The 23,937-nt window shown below is 42.2% G+C and overlaps 1 protein-coding gene across 2 annotated transcripts in view; it reads right to left on the bottom strand.

The window, feature by feature from the left end:
- Positions 1-23,937, bottom strand: part of pik3r1 (phosphoinositide-3-kinase, regulatory subunit 1 (alpha)) — a 50,856-nt gene that overhangs the window by 17,428 nt on the left and 9,491 nt on the right. Inside the window, exons 3-7 of one of the 2 annotated variants that reach the window (XM_020458340.2) lie at positions 5,116-5,208; positions 4,281-4,355; positions 2,743-2,874; positions 1,652-1,892; positions 1,256-1,338 (exon numbers count right to left, since the gene is read on the bottom strand). In XM_020458340.2, the coding sequence (XP_020313929.1) occupies positions 1,256-1,338; positions 1,652-1,892; positions 2,743-2,874; positions 4,281-4,355; positions 5,116-5,208 (624 nt within the window). The remainder of the gene's footprint in view (positions 1-1,255; positions 1,339-1,651; positions 1,893-2,742; positions 2,875-4,280; positions 4,356-5,115; positions 5,209-23,937) is intronic. The other variant, XM_020458341.2, reaches the window with a different exon arrangement.

Below are 23,937 nucleotides of genomic sequence, written 5' to 3'. Positions count from 1 at the left end.
GCCACGGTATAATGTCTTACATAATTAATCAAGGGTAGCCTACTTCACTGCACAGCACATGTTGGATGGAATTCACCTAGAGCCCTGTAACCTCAACTACTTTCACTTTGATCTCAACACACCACTGATTTCCTGCTTGAGAGGATGGATGCTCTATCCTGGGCTACAAACCAAAAATGAACAACCCATTTTTACACAATACCATTTTAGACCCCATCATTGAGAGACTACCATGGGTTAACAATAAACGCCTGCAGCCTTAGTCTAGGCTATATGCTGCAATTTGCACAACTGTTTTGATGAGTCAAGCTAGTTCTTCCCATCCCAGAAGAATGCTCTGCAGGTTCCATCGCCAAGTCACAATGAAAGATGTGTGACAAACACAGCCAAGCCAAGATGCTGGTATTAAAGATTGCATTATAAATGTGAGGGACAAAATTCAGCTATTCTAAATTAAAGGCTGATATTTAAGCAATAAGGTCAGAGGGGGTGGTATATGGCCAATATAACACGACTAAGGGTTGTTCTTGTTGTTATGCAAGCCAAATTCTAGGCTAATAAAACCAGTATTGCTTTTATTTTGTCATTTGCTGTGATATTTCAAAAACAGTGTAGTGATACTTCAAATAGAACAGTAAACGTGGATTTTTGCATCATACCCATGATATTGTTGATATACATACGGGTGGAATGGTGTTTTAGCCAATCAGCATCCAGGATCCAAACTACCCGGTTTATAAATGAAGACAGGCTAAGTGCAGCCAATTTGCAAACATTGACTGGCATATAACAATAAAGCCTTTGAAACAAGTGCAGAAAACCTTGACTAAAGCTGTAATAAATGGAGCCAGCCAGGTATGCGATGGGGCAGCTTTTGCCCCACAATGGAGGCTTTTTCCCATGCAATGCAGCCAGTCCATCCTGTGCTCTGTGCTACTGCTAGAGTGCGAGCCCCCGTATGGCTCTACGGGCTAAGATCAGCCCAGGTTCCCTGCTGTTCCCCTCGGCTCCCGCACTCAGTCAGTCAGTAACTACCATGGGCTTAGCGCCACTGCAGTCTTAATATATGCACTTGGGCCATTCTCTCAATGCCCCTCAATAACAAAGTACAGTACGTGAGTGTAAATCATTTCACAGAGGAAGAGATGGGCAGTCATATTGCTTTAAATATAGTTGTTCTGTATCTCTGCATACACCCCCAACCAGAAATTTAACAGATGACGAATAACAGAAAAGGACAATGTGTATTTCAAACCTGGAGCCGCCTGTGCTTCTGTCCATTCGCTAGTCACAAGGGTCTCAATGATCTTGATGTGAGCATCCGGGCTAGGCTCGCAGCTGATAAAAGAAAGTAAAATAGAGTCAGCGATTCTCAGGCCAGCTGACTGGCCCTGCTGTTGTGATTAATGTGTGCATGGTCTTGCTCCATCTTTGTCATTCTCTAACTGATGGGACTTCAAGCATGGCTGCTTTAATTGCAACAGCACAGCTGGCAAATAGAAAATCTTCCCAACCTAAATCCTTTCACTGCAAATGTGTGTGTCAGTGAGAGAGTGTGTGTGTGCGTGCGTGCGTGTGTGTGTGTGTGTAGGCTGCTTGCCTGAGTGTGTTTCCTTGAGTATATAAAAAGTGTCTGGCTGTCTGTGCACACCTGTCTGTGAGTGCCAGTTCCTCTCTCTTCTGCACCCACCTGGCAGCCTGCTGTCTGAAGAGCACGGGGCTAAAGATCTCCCCCAGGGCGCGGGAGCTGAGCAGGTTCTTGGGCGCGTTGTGGCACACCCGGGACCAGTGGCGCAGCAGGCAGTGGAAGGTGAGCCAGTACTGGGCTGGCAGGCTGGGCGTGCTGGCGATGCGACGCAGCAGCTGGGCACACTCCTTGGGGCTCTGCACCTCTGTGGGACCAAAACACACACAGGTGTCAGAGAGGGAGGTATGTCATACATACACATGTTTCTATGTGCTAACACTTATGCAGGTTACGCACAAATTCATTGATAAAGATCATAGAGGGAGATATACACATTGCATTGCCACACATGTATGACTTTGAATGTGTGCTGCAGGCTACGCACTAACAAAACCCTTCAAAAAGCTCCCGCAGTTAAAGCTACAGAGGTGCTAGCAGACTTCCCTTCGACCAATGGGGTGGCAGAAAAAGGTGCCCTGTGCTCAGTAATCGGGTTAGACATCCGCATTGAGATTGTGTGTGCTCAACAATGAGTGGAGTGCAAGGTACAGGTGATTGGCTAGCACTGAGATAAACTTGTATAAGTTAACAACAGAGATCCTGTTTCTGGCCATGTGACAAAAAGATTACTCTGAGATATCTCTGTCTTATGTTCTAAAGCAAACCTGCTGTGTCTGTGTGTGTCTGTGTGTGTGGATATTGACACTAGCTCTAGGTACTGTGGGTTCCCTCTCCAAGGTACAGAGTGTTCAGCAGCCCGGCCAGTGGTAGATTAGGTTAGGACTGCTGCTGTAGGCCAATAATTAACTAGACACCGTACCTTGGGTTGAGGCACGTTCCACTGAAAGTGATTGCTGAGAGCAACAAACAAATTGAATGAACAGCAACCTCTAACCGACATGCTGATTTGGACATGACCCATTTTCTAGTAGAACATTGACATTAAGGAAACAGTAGGTGCTATAGAATATTGGTTATGTGATTGTGTGTACATCATGTGGTGTACTCTGATGAGTGTATGGCAGTGTTACAGTCACAGTGTGTTTTGTGAGTACCTTGGGCGGTGTGGACCAGCTGAGTGTAGATGGCCGGTGGTATGACAGGCTGGGGAAGATCCTGCAGGTACCGACGTAGACCGTCACACAGCATCTGCAGGTCCATCTGGTCCAGGTCTGCTGACGGAGGATCTGAATAGAACCACACACCATTAGCTCAAAGTCAAACTGTTTTTCCCCCAAAAAAATTGCACACAAAGTCAAATAACATTGAATTTGGGTGGATATACAGTGCATTCGAAAAGTATTCAGACCCCTTGACTTTTCCACATTTTGTGGAACCCATAATGACAGGTTTAGTAATGTTTCCAAAAAATGTATACCTTAATTACATAATTATTCAGACCCTTTGCTATGCGACTCGAAATTGAGCTCAGGTGCATCCTGTTTCCAGTGATCATCCAGATGTTTCTACAACTTGGGAATCCACCTAGAGCTCCGAGACAGGATTGTGTCGAGAGACAGATCTGGAGGAGGGTACCAAAACATTTCTGCAGTATTAAAGGTCCCCAAGAACACAGTGGCCTCCATCATTCTTAAATGGAAGAAGTTATGAACCACCAAGACTCTTCCAAGACCTTGACCAAGAACCCGATGGTCACTGACAGAGCTCTAGAGTTCCTCTGTGGAGATGGGGGAACCTTCCAGTAGGACAACCATCTCTGCAGCACTCCACCAATCAGGCCTTTATGGTAGAGTGGCCAGATGGAAGCCACTCCCCACTAAAAAGGCACATGACAGCCCGCTTGGAGTTTGCCAAAAGGGACACAAAGGACTCTCAGACCATGAGAAACAAGATTCTCTGGTATGATGAAACCAAGATTGAAGTCTGACCTGAATGTGTCCGCTCAACACCTGGCCAATACCATCCCTACGGTGAAACATTGTGGTGGCAGCATCATGCAGTGGGGATGTTTTTCGGCGGCAGGGACTGGGAGACTAGTCAGGATCAAGGGAAAAATGAATGGCGCAAAGTACAGAGATCCTTGATGAAAACCTGCGCTAGAGCGCTCAGAACCTTAGACTGTGGCGAAGGTTCACCTTCCAACAGGACAGCGACCCTAAGCACACAGCCAAGACTACGCTTGATTGGCTACGGTACAAGTATCTGAATGTCCTTGAGTGGCCTAGCCAGAGCCGATCAAACATCTCTAGAGAGATATGAAAATAGCTGTGCAGCGACACTCCCCATCCAGCCGGACAGACCTTGAGAGGATCTGCAGAGAAGAATGGGAGAAAATCCCCAAATACAGGTGTGCCATGCTTGTAGCGTCATACCAAAGAAGACTCGAGGCTGTAATCGCTGCCAAAGGTACTTCAACAAAGTACTGAGTAAAGGGTCTAAATACTTAATTAAAATGTGCTATTTCTAAAAAACGTTTTGCTTTGTCATTGAGGTAGGTGTGTAGATTTATGAGGGAAAAAAACAATTTAATACATTTTAGAATAAGGCTGTAACATAACAAAATGTGGAAAAAGTCAAGGGGTCTGAATACTTTGCGAATGCACTGTAAGTGATAAACATGAATTCTGCTCACCAGTGTCAAAGCACTGTCTAACATCCAGTCCACCATCGGCTGTGAAGGTCCTGTACAGCGTTGGGTTGTCCAGACCTACACAGAATCAAGCAGCACATGATAAGCCACTAGCTTAGATGCAACTACTTAAATTACTAGAAAGTCATAAAAATCACTATTAAAAGGCCTTCCGATTTATTTAAGTATAAAAACATTCAGGGAATAAAGTGCACTACAAGCTACCAGATCTAGTCTCAGGGAGGTTAACTCTGAAGATCCCTTCGATCTCCACTGAGTTAGGTAAACCTGCTTTTATTTTCTTTGCACCTTACTTGTGGAATATCCTCCCAAACTCTCTCAAATAGGATATTATGATGCCTCTGGAGAGCTACCCTTTAGGTTTTCGCTCTAACCCCAGTTGTAACTAACGTGATTCATCTTATCAACCAGCTAAGTGTGGAAATCAGGAGCACTAGATTAATAGGGTTGGAGCGAAAATCTACCGGGATGGTAGCTCTCCAGGAACAGGGTTAGAAAGCCCTACTCTAGGGCAATTCAGACAGCTGATTAAGTACTTTGAATGTGTTTTGTTTTCTATGATTGTGTTTTGTATCACTGTTCTGCTTTTCATAGTGTATAGATTTTGGAATATTATTGTAATTACAGGGCTCTTCAGACCAAAGAGACCTTTATCTCAGCATGATTTCTTGTCAAAATAAAGGTTAAATAAATAATTACATAAGTAACTGAAACCATGTTGATACACGAGGGGTGGATCTTCTAGAATGTAAATCTAGGAAATGTTTAGATGACCAGTGTGGATGTGTGCTAGTCCATTGTGTACAGGCCAGTGCACCTTTCTTCTCGATGGCCTCCAGCAGCTTGGCCAGCATGGGAGGAGCTGTCTCTGGGAGCGCAAACTGCTCTGTCAGGTCCAGGAGGGCGGAGCCTGGAAGACGAGAGAAGAGAGGAATAGCGGTTCAGTAAGTCATTTCCACTTAAAAAAGGTCGTTTTAGGATTCAATCGATAACAATTATGGAGGCTAACAAAGAGTGAGAGAGGAAAGGGGATAAGTTGTTGAGGGTTAATTTTATTTCATCATTTCAGGAAGTGCATTGAAATGCAGTATATTAACTGAAAATTGCCCGATCCTGGTTTAACCAAGCCCTGGATGGTTATAGGTAACGGAGTCAATTCCTCCAACCCTGTCTAACACAACACAAAGGGGTCAATTTTGGGCCTCCACTTCAATCCCACCACCATGATGGTCTCCACCCACACCCCTCGCCCTCAGGCAGCCTATTAATATATCAATCCCACGTTGCAATGCATTCACATGGTACACCTTTTAAAAATGGTCAGGAAGGGAGATTTGGGACTGGAGCGCTACTTCAAAAGGTATTGCAGACACCAGACCAAAGGACCGATGGAGAGACAAAAAGGCAACTGTGCACAACCGAACGATTCAGGTCGGAGAGGTGCCGAGCAGTAGGATACCATGAAGGTAGCGTTGGGGTGGACCAAGGGGCTAAGCAAACACCATGTGATATGCATGAGGCAAGCCAGGTCTGAGGATTTGCCCCCCCCCACCCCACTTTTTTCATTAGATCTTAGCATCCAGGTGTGGACATGAAAGGGTATGTGGGCTGGCACCAATTTTATTTGGATTTGCAAAAAGGTTATTTTGAAAGAGCACCTTTCTGAAAGGGCCAACTGTTTGAGGATTTCAGTCTGCAGTTTCAAACGCAGACGACCATGAATGGAGCCCCTTTCACGGTTTCCCTTTATTTCACTAATTAAGAGATGTATTTATTTATGTTAGATGCTCTACATCTCAGAAGATTTCAAAGGGTTCCAATATTAAGGCAATGTAGTGGCATTGCCTACATGTGTATTTATCCTATTGTTTTTAACAAACGTCAATTATTTTGCTCTACCCTTTTTTGTAAACGGGCACAAAACCAGGCATCTAGAGTAGCCATCTACGCATAAACACCGGTCTTTAGCCTAGAAAGGTTCTCTCCCCCAGGAGATTATTATTTTGCTTGCCTAAATAATGATCTGCCATATTTTAACGTTATGTCCTTGTTAGCGCACCAAACGCTGTGGATAACGCTGTCCGGTTGTATGTGAACCAACTGGATTAGCAGGGAGAAAGACCTTCAGCCACCAAACACGCTAAACCCTGTGTAGGCTAAAGAGACAACCGTCATCTGGAAGACACAGTGTGGACCGCACCACACGGACCAGAAAGCGAGTCGTTTTCTCAGAAGCAATGAACTTTGAGGTACTGGAACAGCAACATTTCCCCAAATAGAGAGCTAGGCATCCAGTGCCACCTCTGCATGACTTGGAAGTGTAACCTTCCTACCCAGACAGACATCCTACACTGCTGTCCCTCTACTGCCAAAGCCCTGCCTGCATTGGCCTCCCGCTTCTGGGAAACTCACTTCACAACCTGGGGCTAAATTTACACCTGGCCTCAGTGCTGCTAAAAGTAAATATGCAGAACAACAAGCCTAGCTAGACCTAGATACAATCATCATGTTCTATTTTTTTCAACTTATCTACAATCACATTCTAGCATTCCTAGATTATAGATAAGACTGCATTTACCATTGTGATAACTATAGTAAGATACATTGTGTTCTTAAAAGTGAAATGCTACCTCTGTGTGCTCATCTGTACAGAGACACACACTGATTTTAGTATCAGAGTTTTGAGTAGACCTATATCAGCTTTCACAATATTATTTTCTACGATATAATATACATAGATACTATGAAGCTAAGTAACAGAGGGGGGGGGGGAGATTGGTTGGTGGATATTCCCTCAAACCGCAGTACTATTCAAAGTGTCATGTATCTGGGACTGTGTATATTTACTCTATCCATAGCAGCCCTGTGAGTGAAACAGGGAGGGGGAAGATAAAGTTGTTTCTCAGTACCATCTGCGCGACCTGATAGTTCCAATGCCGACGGGCCGGTGTCGAGTGACACAGAAAATGACAAATGTTCGGGCCGATCAGTTGGTGATTTCCATGAGGCACTGCCACGAGACCAAGAAACAGAGCAGAAGGTATCTAATGAAGGCAGAGGTGCAGCAAGAGAGAGCGAGGGGCAGTGAACGAGCGAGAGAGAGCACGCGAGGGGCAGTGAGAGAGAGAGTGAGGGGCGGCGAGCAAGCGAGAGCGCGCAGAGAAGGAGTCGGCCACAGAGAACTTGGTAGCAGGCCACGACCATGGAACTGTGTTATCCTCAAAGCAGGAAAAAAAGGTGTTTAGCTTGTCCGGAAGCAAGATGCCAGTGTCCGCAACGTGGCTGGTTTTCCCTTTGTAGTCCATGATTGTCTGTAGACTCTGCCACATACATCTCGTGTCTGCCGTTGAATTGCGACTCCACTTTGTCTGTACTGGCGTTTTTTCCTGTTTGATTGCCTTACCAGAGAATAACTACACTTTTTGTATTCGGCCATATTCCCAGTCACCTTGCCATGGTTTAATGCGGTGGTTCCTTCTTTCAGTTTTGCACGATTGCTAAAACATCTATCCACAGTTTCTGGTTTGGGTTGGTTTTAATAGTCAGAGTGGGTACACGATCTCCTATACACCTCCTGATTAAATCAGTCAACGTATTGTGTATTTGTCAACGTTATTCTCAGAGGCTTCCCGGAACATATCCCAGTCAGTGTGATTAAAACAATCTTGAAGCCTGGATTCTGATTGGTCAGACCAGCGTTGAATAGACCTTAGGCAGAAACTCAAACAGGAAGTACCCGTGCTATAGGAAGGGAGGAGCAAAATAGAGTCATGATCAGATTTGCCTAAGGGAGGGCGGGGGGGCTTGTAGGCATTTCGAAATGTTGAGTAGCAGCAGTCCAATGTTTTTCCAAAGCGAGTACCACAGTCAATGTGTTGGTAGAACTTCCATAGCATTTTCCTCCAATTTGCTTTGTTAAAATCCACAGCAACAATAAATGCAGCCTCGTGATGTGGTTTCCAGTGTGTAGTTCTTTGAGGGCAGTCGTGGTATTGGCATGAGGGGGAATATACACGGCTGTGACTATAACCAAAGATAATTATCTTGGGAGGTAATGCTGTCAGCATTTGATTGTGAGGTATTCTAGGTCGGGTAAACAAAATGATTTGAGTGTCTGCATGTTATTACAATCACACCATGAGTAGTTAATCATGAAACATACACCCCCGCCTTTCATATTCCCAGAGAATTCATTATTTCTGTCTGCGCTATGTACTGAGAACCCAGCTGGCTGTATGGACAGGGACAGTATATCCCGACAGAGCCATGTTTCTGTGAAACAGTGTATGGTACAATCCCTGATGTTTCTCTGGAAGTAGATCCTTGCCCTGAACTCATCTACTTTATTATCCAGAAACTGAACATTAGCGAGTAATATACCCGAAGCGGTGGATGGTGTGCACGCCTCCTGAGTCAGACTAGAAGTCCACTCCGAATACATCTCTGCCGGAGGTGCTTTGGAGCAGCCTCTGGAATAAGTAAAATTGCCCTGGGGGGTACAAACAAAGGATCCAATTCGGGATAGTCGTATTCCTGGTCGTAATGCTGGTGAGTTACCGCCACTCTGATATCCAAAAGTTATTACCGGCTGTATGTCATATCAAAAAAAATTATGTGTTAATAATGTAAGAAATAACACAAAAAAACTAAATACTGCAAAGTTGCTTAGGCACTAGAAGCAGACCTGCCATATCTGTTGGCACCATTAAGTCCAACTGGACTAGAACAGGGGTTCCCAAACTTTTTACACTTGGTGGACTCCCTTCCAGCATTGGGGAACATCGCGAGAGAGGGGCGGCGAGCGAGAGTGCGCGAAAGGGAGAGAGGGGCGGCGAGTGAGAGTGCGCGGAAGAGAGAGAGGGGCGGCGAGCGAGAGTGCGCGAGAGAGAGAGAGGGGCGGCGAGAGAGAGAGAGAGAGAAGGGCGGCGAGAGAGAGGGGCAGCAGAGAGCGAGGGTCAACGAGAGAGAGGCAACCAGATAAACTGGTTTATCCATTTCACTTGCTTTCGTTCCTTTGCTCTGCAAAGAGCGAACAAAGAATGCAAACATACAGGTACGGTTAGTCCTTCCGCAGCTTTCAGCGCCGTCTCTCCCACAGTTAAAAAAATGTGAACATTATTCTATGCCTGCATTATTATTATTTGCAGGATTCCTCAAAATATCCCAGAAGGCATCAGCTCAGTCAGCCAGTCAGTCAACCACAGGTTGAGGAAGTCAACGCAGCTGCCACTGGTGCTGTGGTGCGGCAGGCGTCCGTGGAGGGAACACGCTCTCCCCAGTTCAAACGGTACCTGTAAACTCCAGTAACGGCTGTGGCCAGGAACTCCAAAAACGGACTAAAGATAGCGCACACCTCTATTAAATGTAAGGTCCCGGTCATGTAACCAGCATTTTCATAGGTTCTAGTATTTATTTTCTTCTGGGGAGGAGGTTCTGTGGAAAAAGTGTGACTGAAAACTGATGACCAGTAGAGCAGCCATAGTGTTCGATGTGTGACTTGAGTCCATTTAGGTCAAGGGGCAACTGGGTATAAAAAAATAATCTGTCCTCAGCAGTTGACACTTTGTTGAAACAATATTTATTTCTCAGGTCAGTGTGGCTTTTTACTACTTTACCACCGTGTATTGCATGTGAAATAGGCTATATAACATGGAGAAGCCTTGAGTTTGGACACATGAAATGGGGCTGCAGGCATGAGAAAAGTGAGACTACGTCTCCCCCTGCAGAGAGGAAATAGCAACGCATGCACCTCACAGAACCAATGAATAGCCTGTTGCTACACTGGCAGAAAAAAAATCCAAGATAAAAAAATAAATTAATAAATTAATTTATTGGTGCTTTGTGCAAAATATTTGGTTCAACTGAAGGACTATAATAAACCAGTATCATAATGTACAATTTCAAGATTCACCATTACAGATTCCACCAAGAAATTAGACAAATAATGACGACAACCATTGCCATCCAGGCCGCTATTTGAACAAAAACAATACTTTTGTTTGTTTTAGGCCTACATCAATTGATTCAATCAATAAAGTCCAAAGCATTCCCATTACTAGATATAAGGACCAAACGTCATCTACCTTTGTTTAGCCATTATGAAAAACCACTACAGTACAGAAGAGGGAGGTGTCTGCAGTCTACTTTGATAAACAGATATAGCTAGTGTGATAGATCCATATCACAGTTAGGGTTGCAAACTTTCCGGTAAATTTCTGTAATTTTCCCAGAAATTTTCCATGATAAGTTAAGCCCTGGAATTTGGGGAATTTTGCTTAAATTCATTTTTTGTTGTTGTTGCTTATAACAGTGAACCTTTTTTTGTGGGATACACAAGGCAATTCTAGGTCTTGTGGCATATTTGGTTAAACTATCCCCAATTCAATGGAATTGAAACATCTGCATGCACAGTGCATTCTTCCATCCCATGTACAGATGATTCTCAAGATCTTTCACACTAATGAGATGCTATTGAGCCTACACTATGACACTGTCTGAGCCAAGGACTACATGCTTTCTGGTAAGTTTTGATTACAGTACTGGGTGGGATGAATATATTTTTTGTTAACCTCTTATGGCTGCATCCCTTGTTCTCAATTTCCACCTGAAGACATACCCTAATCTAACTGCCTGTAGCTCAGCCCCAGAGGCAAGGATATGCATATTTTTGGTATCATTTGAATGGAAACATTCTGAATTTTGTGGAAATGTTAATTGAATGTAGGAGAATATAACACAGTAGATCTGGTGTAAGAAAAGAGAAAGAGCATACATTTTCTGTTTTTTATTGTTGTAGCATCATCTTTCACATGTACTAGAATAGCCACATAGTCAGATAGGATGCTGAGGATAATTTTGATGGATGACACAAGAGGGCAACTGTAGGTGTGCAAAGTTTCAGACGGATAACTTCAGGAATGGGTGAGCTACATGACATTTAGCATGAAGTCACCCAGGTGTCCCACACAAGTTGCCCAAATGTACCCAAGTGGCCGAATTGGTGAAATGACCTATAACTATATACAACATATCAAAAAGCAATTCTAAACACACACACAATTTATTTTTATATTTTATATTAGATTTTTTTATATTTTTAAACAGTACACCCTTTGGAAGTCCTCTACACAATATTTTGCTGCCTGTGCCATGTCCCATAGCAGTCTCTTTCTGATGTAAAGCAGAGGCAAACTGAACAAGTGGTGCAGGTCATGCGACACAGAACACAACGACGCCTCCATGCTGTGCCCTTTTGGCCCTGAGGCACAGTCATGCCTGCAGTAATGAACTGTGGCATATGAACACCACTGGAGGCAGGAGTAGAGGGGGCAGAGGTAGAGCGGGCAGCTTGGCACAGGAGGCTCAAAGTCGGAGTCGCTATCACTGTGAAAGAAAACAAAAAAAATTGTAATGTATGAGCCTTTTATAATCACATAAAATAAACAGATATGTATTGTATAGAGCAGAGGGAACAGTCACTAATGTGAAGTGCTGTTCCATTCAACTCCGGCCATTGTTGTGGGACTGCCCTCCCCTGAACAGCACCCAATGGCTATTTCATATGGAAATGGAGAGGAGTAGCAGAGGCAGTGGCCATGTGTGTGTATTTGCTGTTCTACTCCATATTTTCCACCATAATTTGCAAATAAATTAATTTAAAAATCCTACAAAGTGATTATCTGGATTTTTTTTTCTCATTTTGTCTGTCATAGTTGAAGTGTACCTATGATGAAAATTACAGGCCTCTCATCTTTTTAAGTGGGAGAACTTGCACAATTGGTGGCTGACTAAATACTTTTTTGCCCCACTGTATATATCTGACATGGAAAATATATATACACACATATACAACACATTTCATTGCAAATGTTTTATATATATATATATATATTTCATAAAACGGCATTAGCACTTACCCGTCCAGAAGTATGTCCTGTCCTTGCAGAAACAGCTCCTCAGCTCCTGTTTCAATCATAACACTCAGATTCCTCATACAAAAAACATCTATCTATTCTATAATCTTGTACAAATCTGTATACTATGACTTCGCTTTTCCTGATTTATTCGCCATGATGTCTTCAATGAAATCGTTGAAAATACAACTTTCCAAAATACCGCTGTGCGTAACAAGCGTCACATTAACTCCTCTGATAGTCAAGGCGAGAATGGAGTTCGTTACGCGTGCATTTACAAACAAGGAATGGTGGTCCAACCCAAAACCATTACATACTGGCGTTTACCTCAGCTCATTGGCTATCTATCCAGCTAGATTTCAAGAAGATCAGTGGTCATTGGGCAGAAATACAGTCAATCAACGAAGCTTTGCTAAAATTATTGGTGCGCAAGGTAGTCATTGCTCGTTGTCTTCAAATCAGTTCACTTCGGTCAATACTCCCCGCAAAAAAAATGACATTTGGCTGTGTTGCAAAAATCCAGAGGAATGCACTGAAACCAACCATGACTAGATCAATAGATGGTTTACCGTGTGTAATTACGTCGAATGCCCCGTAAAAAATTGAGAGAGATGGAATTCACGGCACAAACGGGTTACAAAATGTTTCGATTTAGGCTATAAAAATTTATTTTATCAAAGAAAACGGCACTTCATTTGATCACTGGGACCCTCAGGAAGAGAAATAAGAGCAAGATATCAGAATGTAAGTCATAATTCTACCGTCAGATGTGAATGTGTAAAAACTGTCATGGCGGAAAATGTTTTTGTTGTTGATTGCTCTTCTCAAAACAAAAGCATGCTATTTGTTCTCTGTAATAGCCATTTTAAAATCGGAAAATGTAGTTTGATTGCCAAGATGCTAATCTTTTGAAGGATGTAAGACACTTGCATTTAATGTTACGACGTTGTATTTTAAGTTGTCACTGAAATTTCCCCTGATGTTGATCCCTGTACGGGGATCGCAGGCATAAGAGGTTTAACTAGTAATTAGTAGCCTACAGCAAAGTGTGTTTAAATCATTTCTAACTTGTTAACAATTTCTGCTAGTTAGTTTTTGCTACCATGTGGGTTTTAGCTTGCTTGAGAGCCTGCTAACTGAGGAGGGTTAATTCACCCATTTCCATACATATTTCATTTTAAAACATTTATCTTACAAAGGAGTTGTTTAATCTAACTGCTTAACCATCTATACATGGAATTGTATTTAGGGTTTTTTACTCATTTTTTTCTAATCTATACAGGAAAATGCCACGGGCACTATCTGATGTGTGGAGACATTTCACTGCAGCTAATGTAGAAGGAAAAGTTATGTAAATTTGTAAATACCATGCCAAATCATGATGAATCAGACACCTTATCGATATCAATAGCTCATGGTTCTCCTGGAATCATAAGTGGTCAGAGGAACGTAGTCAGAGAAATGCTGATGAATGTCTTGCTCGAGCTGTGTATGCAACTGGTTCAACTCTGAGCTCACATGCAATGTGTATTTGAAGAGATTTCTGAATGTTCTTCGCACAGCATACACCCCTCCAACCAGACATGCTTTATCTACTCGTTTGCTGGATGCAGAGTTCAACAGAGTTCAAGTGAAGGTCAAGCAAATCATAGAGAAAGCAGACTGTATTGCAATCATCTCTGGTGGTTGGTTGACTGTTCGTGAGCAAGGAATAATTAACTACATCATCTTCACCACTCAACCAGTATTCCACGAGAGCACAGACACAAGGGACAACAGACACAATGGTCTCTACATTGCAGATGAGCTGAAGGCAGTCATCAATGACCTTGGACCACAGAAGGTATTTGCACTGGTGACAGACAATTCTGCGAACATGAAGGCTGCTTGGTCTAAAGTAGGGGAGTCCTACCCTCACATCACAACCATTGGCTGTGCTGCTCATACATTGAATCTGCTCCTCAAGGACATCATGTCACTGAAAACAATGGATACACTCTACAAGAGAGCCAAGGAAATGGTTAGGTATGTGAAGGGTCATCAAGTTACCTCACCAAGCAAAGTGAGAAGAATAAGAGCACCACATTGAAGCTGCCCAGCTGTCATCATGTTTGACAGTCTCTTGGAGGGGAAGGAGTCTCTCCAAGAAATGGCCATATCCCAGTCTGCCAATATGGACAACCCCATCAAGAGGATCCTCCTGGATGATGTATTGTGGTAGAGTGGTAAGCAGCCTGAAACCTATAGCAGTAGCCATTGCACGGATTGAGGGAGACAATGCCATCCTGTCTGATGTTCAGACTCTGCTTGCAGATGTATGAGAAGAAATCCACTGTCCTGCCCACTTCACTGTTGCTCCAAGCAGAGGAAACTGCAGTTCTGAAATACATCAAAAAGGGTGAAGACTTCTGCCTGAAGCCCTGCACACCACAGCGTACATGTAGGACCCCAAGTATGTTGGCAAGAGCATCCTGTCTGGTGCAGAGATCAACAAGACCTATGGCGTCATCACTACCGTGTCTCGCCAACTTGGCAAGGTTCTTGGATGTATAGCGAAGTACACTTCCAAGCAAGGGCTTTGGGATGAAGATGCAATAGCAATATGGCAGTTGTGCCAACATATCTCATCAGCCACCTGGTGGAAGGGACTTTGTGGATCTGAGGCTCTTTCCCCTGTTGCCTCCATCATCCTCCAAATCCCACCAACATCAGCCGCCTCAAAGCGCAACTGGTCCTTGTTTGGGAACACACACACATACCAAAGCACGCAACAGGCTGACCAATACAAGGGTTGAAAAATTGGTGGCCATCCGGGCAAATTTGAGGCTTTTTGAGCCTGACAACGAGCCGACCTCAACAAGGTTGGAAAGTGACAGTGAAGATGAGGCCCCAGAGTCCGATGGACATTGAGGAGGTCCAGAGAGAAGACATGGAAGCCTGAGAGGAAGACAACCAAAGTTTTAGTTTGTAGACTATCATTTTACAAATGTATGTTGAAAACATTTTTTGGGAGATGCGATGGATCATTGGGGATCATTCAATATGCCCCTTTCTTTTGTTGTTCAGTGAAATCATCCCATGTGAAGAATCAAATCATTTAAAGTTCAATTCGTAACTAAATTGTTTTTTGTTTTTTTAAATATCTTTTGGAAGGATTTAATCATTTGCAATTATGTCTACTTACGATAAGGTAAAATGTTTATGTTTCTGTCTCCATATGATATGGTAAATAAACTCAGCAAAAAAAGAAACGCCCCTTTTTCAGGACCATGTCTTTCAAGATGATTTGTAAAAATCCAAATAACTTCACAGATCTTCATTGTAAATGGTTTAACTTATGGGATAGGGGGCAGCATTTTCACTTTGGATGAATTGGGTGCCCATAGTGAACTGCCACCTACTCTGTCCAAGATGCTAATATATGCATATTATTATTATTGGATATTTAAAAAAACTCTGATGTTTCTAAAACTGTTTGAATTATGTCTGTGAGTATAACAGAACTCATATGGCAGGTAAACTTCCAAATAGGAAGTGTAAATTCTGGGGCTGGTTGATTTTCAACTCATCGCCTATTCACATCCCAGTAAGATATGGATCTGTTCTCACTTCCTAAGCCTTCCACTAGATGTCAACAGTCAGTAGATTGTGGAATGAAGCCTCTAGTGTGATGTGGGGCCGGATGGCAGCTATTTGAGTCAGTGGTCTGGCAAAATGCCAGTTCCTGGTCAGGCGCATTTCTCATGATATCACCATGTGTTCCATTACTCTGTAGACAAAAACGAATGCTCCGGTTGGAACGTTATTGGATATATATGATAACAACATCCTGAAGATTGATTCTCTACTTAATTTGACCAGTTTATTCAACCTGGAATATAACTTTTTGAAGTTTTCGTCCGAGTTCGCCTGGACTAGCGCCAGCGTTTGGACATGTGAACTAAAGAAAAAGTAGCTAATTGGACACTAGTAATGGACATTATCGAACAAAACAACGATTTATTGCGAAACTAGGATTCCTGGCACTGCATTCTGATGAAAGATCAAAGGTAAGGGAATATATTATGATGTAATTTCGTATTTCTGTTGACTCCAACATGGCGGAGAAATGTTGTGTACCTCTGAGCGCCGTCTCAGATTATTGCATGGTATGCTTTTCCCGTAAAGTTTTTTTTTTTAAATTGACACAGCGGTTGCATTAAGAACAAGTGTATCTTTAATCATATGTAAAACATGTATCTTTCATCAAAGTTTATGATGAGTATTTCTGTTATGTGACATGGCTCTCTGTAATTACTCCGGATATTTGAGGCATTTCTGAACATGGCGCCAATGTAAACCGAGATTTGTGGATATAAATATGCACATTATCGAACAAAACATAAATGTATTGTGTAACATGATGTCCTATGAGTGTCATCTGATGAAGATTAGCAAAGGTTAGTGATCAATTTTATATTTGGCTGGGAAAAATGACAGTTTTTTTGGATTTGGTGGTGATCTAACATAAATATGTTGTGTTTTCACTGTAAAACATATATTTTTTTTAAAAATCAGACACGATGGGTAGTTTCACAAGATGTTTATCTTTCATTTGCTGTATTGAACATGTTAATGTGTGAAAATATTTTTGAATATCCCACACGGGGGGGGGGGGGGGGGGGGGATTTCGCTAGCGGAACCTGTTAATTGACCAAAAACGTATTCAATGGACCATAAACAATTAATGAACATGCACCTGTGGAACGGTCGTTAAGAAACTAACAGCTTACAGCCGGACAGGCGATAAAGGTCACAGTTATGAAAACTTAGGATGCAAAAGAGGCCGTTCTACTGACTGAAAAACACCAAAAGAAAGAAATGCCCAGGGTCCCTGCTCATCTGTGTGAACGTGCCTTAGGCATGCTGCAAGGAGGCATGAGGACTGCAGATGTGGCCAGGGCAATAAATTGCAATGTCCGTGCTGTGAGACGCCTAAGACAGCGCTACAGGGAGACAGGACGGACAGCTGATTGTCCTCGGAGCGGCAGACCACGTGTAACAACACCTGCACAGGATTGGTACATCCGATCATCAGACCTGGGGGACAGGTACAGGATGGCATAAACAACTGCCCGAGTTAAACCAGGAACGCACAATCAGTGCACAATCAGTCCCTCCATCAGTGCTCCAACTGTCCGCAATAGGCTGAGAGAGGCTGGACTGAGGGCTTGCAGGCCTGTTGTAAGGCAGGTCCTCACCAGACATCACAAGCAACAACGTTAACAGTGGGCACAAACCCACTGTTGCTGGACCAGACAGGACTGTCAAAAAGTGCTCTTCATTGACAAGTCGCGGTTTTGTCCCACCAGGGCCATACTGCTCGTTCTGTGCATGATTTCCTGCGAGACAGGAATGTCAGTGGCCTGCCATGGCCAGCGAAGAGCCCGGATCTCAATCCCATTGAGCACGCCTGGGACCTGTTGGATCGGAAGGTGAGGGCTAGGGCCATTCCCCCCAGAAATGTCTTGGAACTTGCAGGTGCCTTGGTGGAAGAGTGGGGTAACATCTCATAGCAAGATCTGGCAAATCTGGTGTGGTCAATGAGGAGATGCACTGCAGTACTTAATGCAGCTGGTGGCCACACCAGATACCGATTGACTGATTTTGACCACCCTTTGTTCAGGGACACATTATTCAATTTCTATTAGTCACATGTCCCCCTCTCTCGCTCTCCCGCTGTCTAATCCTGCTCGCAGATATGCTTCGCCTCCAGTAATAAGATTTGCCAATTCAGACTCCAGTCTCTGGAGGCGATCAAGTAATGAAACTCACATGTGCGCGCTCTCATGCACACAGGCCCATAAAAACAGGCCTTTTACTGGAATGCTGCCAGGCCAAGAGCAGTTTGGTGGGGGTTTTAAAAAGATAAATCAAAATACAATGTGGATAGGTTTGATTGTTGCCCTCAAATTAAGTTCTGTGTGGTTTGTGCTTTGGTGTGATCAGCTCTAATTTGATGGCCTGATATGCACTTAGCACATAGGGGGAAATCCCAAAGAGTGTAAAGTCTAGATGCAGAATAATCATATAAAACCCTATAGGTGTGACTTTCACATTCTTTTCGACTTTAATACTTGTCATTATACTGGTCTACTACATGAGTAGCATAAACCAACATATAGGCTACATTTAGAATAAACAAAATACCACATCTTCAAAATAAAAACGGGGGGATCAAATGTGTAAAGTAGTCAACTACAGCACCAGCAGCACAGACGTCCCAACACAGTGTGTGAAACAGTCGCCATTCAGTTCCCTTTCACCGTGCATCCATTTGTCCTGCTGGCATTGTGCCCCAAGTTAATGCAATCAGCACTTAGTACAATTCTACTGATTCATCACAATGCCACAAATCAGTGCAGTCTGTGTGCCCCCCTCCACCAAAGGAGCGCCATTACCACCCCAACTACACTATACCACAGCTGCCTTCAGCTCTATTGAGTTCCCACCACAGAGTAAAATGTTCCAGCGGGCACATTGTAACTACCTGAATTGTGAGTTAGTTGGGTCTTTGACTTTAGAGGTGGTATGGCCATCTATCGTAGGCTCCATATAATAAAAGGCATATTTGAACATGGAGCAACCCACCTGCCTACCACCCCATGCCTGGTTTTAAAAAGTGTGCATTCTTTGTAGAACGAGGCAACAATTCTCCTTCAGAAAAACAGCTCAATACAGCAATGCTCTTTGCCAGAGCACTAATTTGGCCACGAAAATAAGATTTCTACATTATCTAAATCGCCAGCTATGCAGGCAGATTCACTCTACTCATTCTCTCCCTCTTATGCCTGAGCTTCTCTTTGGTACAGCTACAGATGGGGCTAACTTTATTACTGTTTTACTCTTAGCGGCTGGATACAAAACCCCCTTACCTCTCCTACATGCTAACTATTCTCTCTACTTTAATACTGTACAGGCGTCGTTATCTCAGAGTAAAGCACACTCTCCTCTCATTCTCTCGCGCTTTCCCTTTTTATCTGCGTCACAAACTGTCATTTTAGCCTCCTGCACTACTACATGTTGCAAACTGTCTGTCCACATCGTGCACATTCAAATGTATAAAAGCACGACCAACTACACAGTTCCAAAACAGCTACCACAGCATTCTAGCTAAGAAAAGGCATGAGTTTGCACTTAGAAATAGGCTGATAAAATGCAGTCTTAGAGAAAAGGTGACTTACATCTGATAAGCATGCATGTCAAAAAAAGGTGTTTGGAAATAAATTCACAGTAACCGAGTGATTGAGACTCTTGATTTTTCACTTGAAAGTGTCCAAAAAAACAAACAATGATTGCAAAGTTAAATAAACCATACAGCTCCATGCACAAGGACAACTTAAAAAAATGTCTACTGAATATTTAGCAAAAACATTTATTTGAACAGTGCAGATGCAAAGTTTGTTAAAAGAATGACAGCACAAACAGCACTGTTGCGAGTATTAACATTATAATTAAATCAATGGAGTAGGTTTGTTTCTATGAAACAGCTGCCTGTTTTAACACTGTAAAAAAAACGCTACTGCGTACTTCTGGTTTAGAGTATATTAACAAGGCTGAGTGGCTTCCCACTTCCAAGGTGTCTGCTGTATGAACACAAGAGATTGACTGCCGACAATATCTATTCAGAGGTGCTTAGTACTTTGACAATCCTACCGGTGTGTCTGAGAATTTAGGTTACCTCCATTCCCTTTAAGTTGAACGTGAGAGGGAAATTGTCTCCAAAGAATGACAAACTTCTAGGCCTACTTCGATAAGAATCCGGACAATAACGGCATCAAATATTTCCTTGAGCAAGACGGAGCACGTAGCCTATGTGCCTTGTAGGGACTTGTTGGGGAACAATCAGTTTGTCAGAATTTACTTCCGTTTCTCAGAATGTTCTTCGAAATGGTTGTTGAGACTGATAAAAGCCAACCAATATCCAATTTTAGGATCCTATAACCAATTTTAAAAGTGGAAATATTTACAGAAAACCAATATATCTGCTAATATTTGTTTTTTTAAAGTGCTTAAAATCAGAAAGCCGATTTCTTACATTTGAGGAAAGAACATTAACTTAAGCACCACATAACACTTTGGAGTACGAGAAAGGGATGATTTTTAATAGAAGAAAACAGTTAACAACAAATTCTTATTTTACAACAATGGTCTACCCTGGCAAAACCCAGCCAATTGTGCCCCACAATATGTTACTCTAGTGAAAGGAGAATAAAGTGCTCGGATTCCAGCAAAAAATGTGCATAGGCACTGGAGCCTAAGTTCAACGATATGACACATTTTCACTATTCACTATTTAGTAGTGATGCACCGATATTAAATTTTTGGCCGATACCGATATCTGATATTTTCCTTGCCAAATAAAACCCGATATCGATACTGATAACCAATATTTTAAATGTTAACGACCTTAAGCATTCTAGTACAGTTAAATAGTTAACACTCACACACACACACACACACACACACACACACACACACACGGACACAGCGGTCTAAGGCACTGCATCTCTGTGCAAGAGGTGTCATTACAGTCCCTTGTTCAAATCCAGGCAGTATCACATCCGGGCGTCCCATAGGGAGGCGCACAATTGGCCCAGGGTCGTCCGGATTTGGCCGTCATTGTAAATAAGAATTTGTTCTTAACTGACTTGTCTAGCTAAGGTTACACACACACACACACACCAAAAAGTTATTTTGTTGGTATTTATGCATGTCCCCACTACCAGTAAAACAATCAAAAAACCCATTTCTTTCACTTACTTGCTGTGCTGTTTCATTGTTCAGTCGTTTCATTCTCAACCAGGATTTATCATACTATGGAACGCCGTTTGAGTCTTTGCTTGTCAAATAACACACTATTTGACATGTCAAATAAGCTTGTTGACCAATCAGGACCTGAATATGACTGCAGATCACATAATAATTTAACAAGTTCATACATTTTTTATGTAGTTATTACACCATCACCCGTATTTCATATGTCACAACGATTCATCGATACGTATACTATGATGCTGGTAAAGTTGTCTCGCACACCTACAGTGCTGGTCATAAAAAAGCTAGCTAGCTCATGGATGCAAACAATGCTATTCCCTAAAAACATAGCAAAATGACAATAGTTAGTTAGCTAACTATATAGCTAGGCGTCATCTAAAATAACCCTAATTTATAAAACAGTTCTTATTTGATTAATGGTGGTCGGACCCATCTATGTGAAGCTAGACAAAATAAGGATTAGGCACAATAGTGGACTTTGCGGTTAGACTTCAAAATAAAAGTATGTCATTGACAGTGATGCAAATGACTACAAATAGTAGAATTATGCCATAATTGAATAGATCGTGCTAAATGAGCTTGAAATGTTATAGAACATCAACAAAAGACAATTTGTTAATTTGACAAATCTGTTGAAATCACACTGGATGTATTATACTTTAGAATTGCAGTGGGGGCATAATTATTTCACTATGCAGCCATACCTATGGATTGTGGATCAATGACATGGGGCATCAGTCTACTCAGTGACACCCACAGAACATTAGCGTCGTAGCTCTTATTGCAGGACTATGAAACAGCTGTGAATTGAGCCACATTTATTGTCAACCTATGTGTATTGAACACTATTCCAAAGGAAAAATAATACTGCGTGGATATTTTGGAATATTTTGGAGTATTCTGGGAAAAAATATCTTGGTATTGAATAGACTGATACCCCATTTCATTGATCCCCAATCCTTAGGTAAAGCTGTACAGTGCAATATGATTGTCAACACACAAAATAGGCTGATTGTGTGAAATCACCTCCCCTGTCACAGTCCCGCGATAAGAGCTACAGCGCTAATATTTGCATTAACTCTTCACAGTTGTGTTCTGTGGGTGTCACCGAGTAGACTGATACACCATTTCATTGACTCACATTCCAACCTTGTTTGACATTATCTACTCTAAATATGGCATGATTCCACCAATTGTAACCTTCTGCATCACTTTCAAATAAGTAATTTTATTTTTAAGGCAAATTATTATTAAATTATTAAAAACAGTAACCAGCCAAGCAGAAGCGTTACAAAACTCAGAAATAGAGATAAAATTAATCCCTTACCTTTGATGATCTTCATATGGTGGCAATCAGAAGACATTCATTTACTCAATAAATGTTCCTTTTGTTCGATGAAGTCTCTTTATATCCAAAAACCTCTTCTTCAGTAAACCACAGGCTCAAACTCAGTCAAAATAAATCAGACAAAAAATCTAAATTGCATCCATAAAGTTCATAGAAACATGTCAAATGTTTATATTCAATCCTCAGGTTGTTTTTTTAGCCTAAATGACCTATAATATTTGCAATTCTGAATCCTTGGGATGTCCCTATTGAAGTTGAAATTTAAAATGATTACGGTAAAGGTCAAGGTTCAGTTTAGGTAAGGGTAGGGGTTATGTCCCAAGGATCCCGAATAGCACTAGCCCCTCAGTGAATGGCGTCAAGTACTCTCACACAGGCTGGATGGCGAAACGTGTATTTGGACCAGTCCCTGACAAATGTCAACCCATACATCAAAATGTAACTATGAAGCGCTACCTTGTAACCTTCTAAATTTTTTTGTGTGTCTCTGAAGACAAAGCTTGGGGAATACCCATCAAAAAAACAAATATAAATCACACCAGGTTTAGCGGGCTTCACGTAAAGGGCTGTAACGTTAGCGTTACCATAGAGTTGAATGTTCTTAGCACTTAACGCATTACATTTGAGCATAGCATCCATGATTTGTCACGACGACCATCTATGACACTTCATAACAGTATATGGTCAGTGTGCATTTTTTGCACTTTATTTAGCTCTCTACTCTGAACTCCCCATAAAATCTTTAACAGTTAGTTCACAGTAGTTCACTCTCCTCTCCGACTGATGTAGTTGTGTTGAATTATAGTGGCTGTAGCACGCCAAGGCAAGATGGGTTTATAGCCATATAAAGAGTGCCCTATTCAGGACAAATAATGAAGAACTGCTCCCCCCCCCCCCCAAGTGTTTTCTTTGCATTTTTTTCTTTCACTCCTTTTCGGTGGATTAAATGTTGAGATACAAATACATCTGTAAAAGGATCATTTCAGCTGATAATGTCGGTGTTGGGCTCTACTTTACACTACACTAGTTTGACGACACACACCCCATGACACATTTTTGCAGTGTAAAGAGGCGGATGTAGATTAAAATCTCTTATTTCTGAAATGTCCACACATATGTGAATCGTTTCATTAAATCAAGTGTTCAGCATTATGTGCAATATGTTTTACATGAGAAGCTCCTGTGTAGTTTGAATAGTTATTATTTTGTTTGTCTATATACACTATGGTAGTGCTAATAGCTGCATACACATGAAGCAGAAATGAGGCTTTGGCCACACCGTCTGCAATAAAGCACAAAACAGATGTTCTTTTTTTTTACCTATAGGCAAGCTATCAACCATCGCACAAAATTCAAACGTTGTCCATGTGAGAGATTTCACAATTGAATTGTGGTTAGAATATGTTATGGTATCAATGGGTGATCCAATTGAATGATGACAGTAGTCAGCACTATTGTCAGCTGGTCCCCAACACTAGGCTGGTGGTGACAAAGAAAACTCAAGTATAGCTGGTTATAAAACAGAGGGACATTCTAGTGTGCCGTTTTGTCACATAATAAA

Source organism: Oncorhynchus kisutch, linkage group LG23 (genome assembly GCF_002021735.2).
Source record: "Oncorhynchus kisutch isolate 150728-3 linkage group LG23, Okis_V2, whole genome shotgun sequence".
NCBI lineage: Eukaryota > Metazoa > Chordata > Actinopteri > Salmoniformes > Salmonidae > Oncorhynchus > Oncorhynchus kisutch.
This window is presented reverse-complemented; position numbering and strand designations above follow the sequence as displayed.